Source organism: Egretta garzetta, unplaced genomic scaffold, assembly GCF_000687185.1.
Source record: "Egretta garzetta isolate BGI_Z169 unplaced genomic scaffold, ASM68718v1 scaffold1425, whole genome shotgun sequence".
Taxonomy (NCBI): domain Eukaryota; kingdom Metazoa; phylum Chordata; class Aves; order Pelecaniformes; family Ardeidae; genus Egretta; species Egretta garzetta.
Window position 1 is genome coordinate 13,611 of NW_009259820.1, and position 624 is coordinate 14,234.

Consider the following 624-nt stretch of genomic DNA (forward strand, 5'->3'; position numbering starts at 1 on the left):
GGCACGGTCCTGGTGCGGAGCTTGGCCGAGGCTTCTGCTTGGGGGCGGCTTCCTGGCGGCTGCAGGCACTCGGACTCTCCATGGGGCCCTTGTGAGACCCGGCCGGCTGCTTCCACGCTGCTACCGCACGGGCCGGCCCGGCCCCGGCCCTTCTCGCCTCTCTCCAGCATGGATCTCCTGCAGAAGAGCAAATACAGCCACCTGCGGAATGAGTCCGTCTCCTCTCTGGAGGAGGCAGTGGGAGGCCTGGGGGTCCCGGCCTCCCCGGTGGAGTCTCCAGCATGGATCTCCTGCAGAAGAGCAAATACAGCCACCTGCGGAATGAGTCCGTCTCCTCTCTGGAGGAGGCAGTGGGAGGCCTGGGGGTCCTGGCCTCCCCGGTGGAGTCCCCTGCGAGCCCGCGGTCTCTGCCCGGCTCCCTCTCCTCCTCCTCCCTCGGCCCCGCGGTGCCTTTCGGGGAGCTCTCGCCCGAGTCGGAGGACAGCCCCACCACCCTCTGCTCCTTCTTCCCCAAAATGGCAAATCTGAAGCTCTCGACCCCTGCCAACCTACTCAGCCTGCGGGGCTCCTCGGCCGGCAGCAGCCCGGGGGAGCCTTGGCCTGCTGGGGTCACGGCACCGGCCT

The 624-nt window shown here is 68.8% G+C and overlaps 1 protein-coding gene across 1 annotated transcript in view; it reads left to right on the plus strand.

Annotated features, from left to right (window-relative positions):
* The first annotated feature begins 281 nt into the window (after window positions 1-281).
* The window catches only part of SHC1 (SHC adaptor protein 1), a 4,608-nt gene continuing 4,265 nt past the window's right edge, over window positions 282-624 (plus strand). Inside the window, exon 1 of the mRNA XM_035895404.1 lies at window positions 282-624. This exon is cut by the window's right edge and continues 212 nt beyond it. Coding sequence (XP_035751297.1) covers window positions 282-624 — 343 coding nt within the window.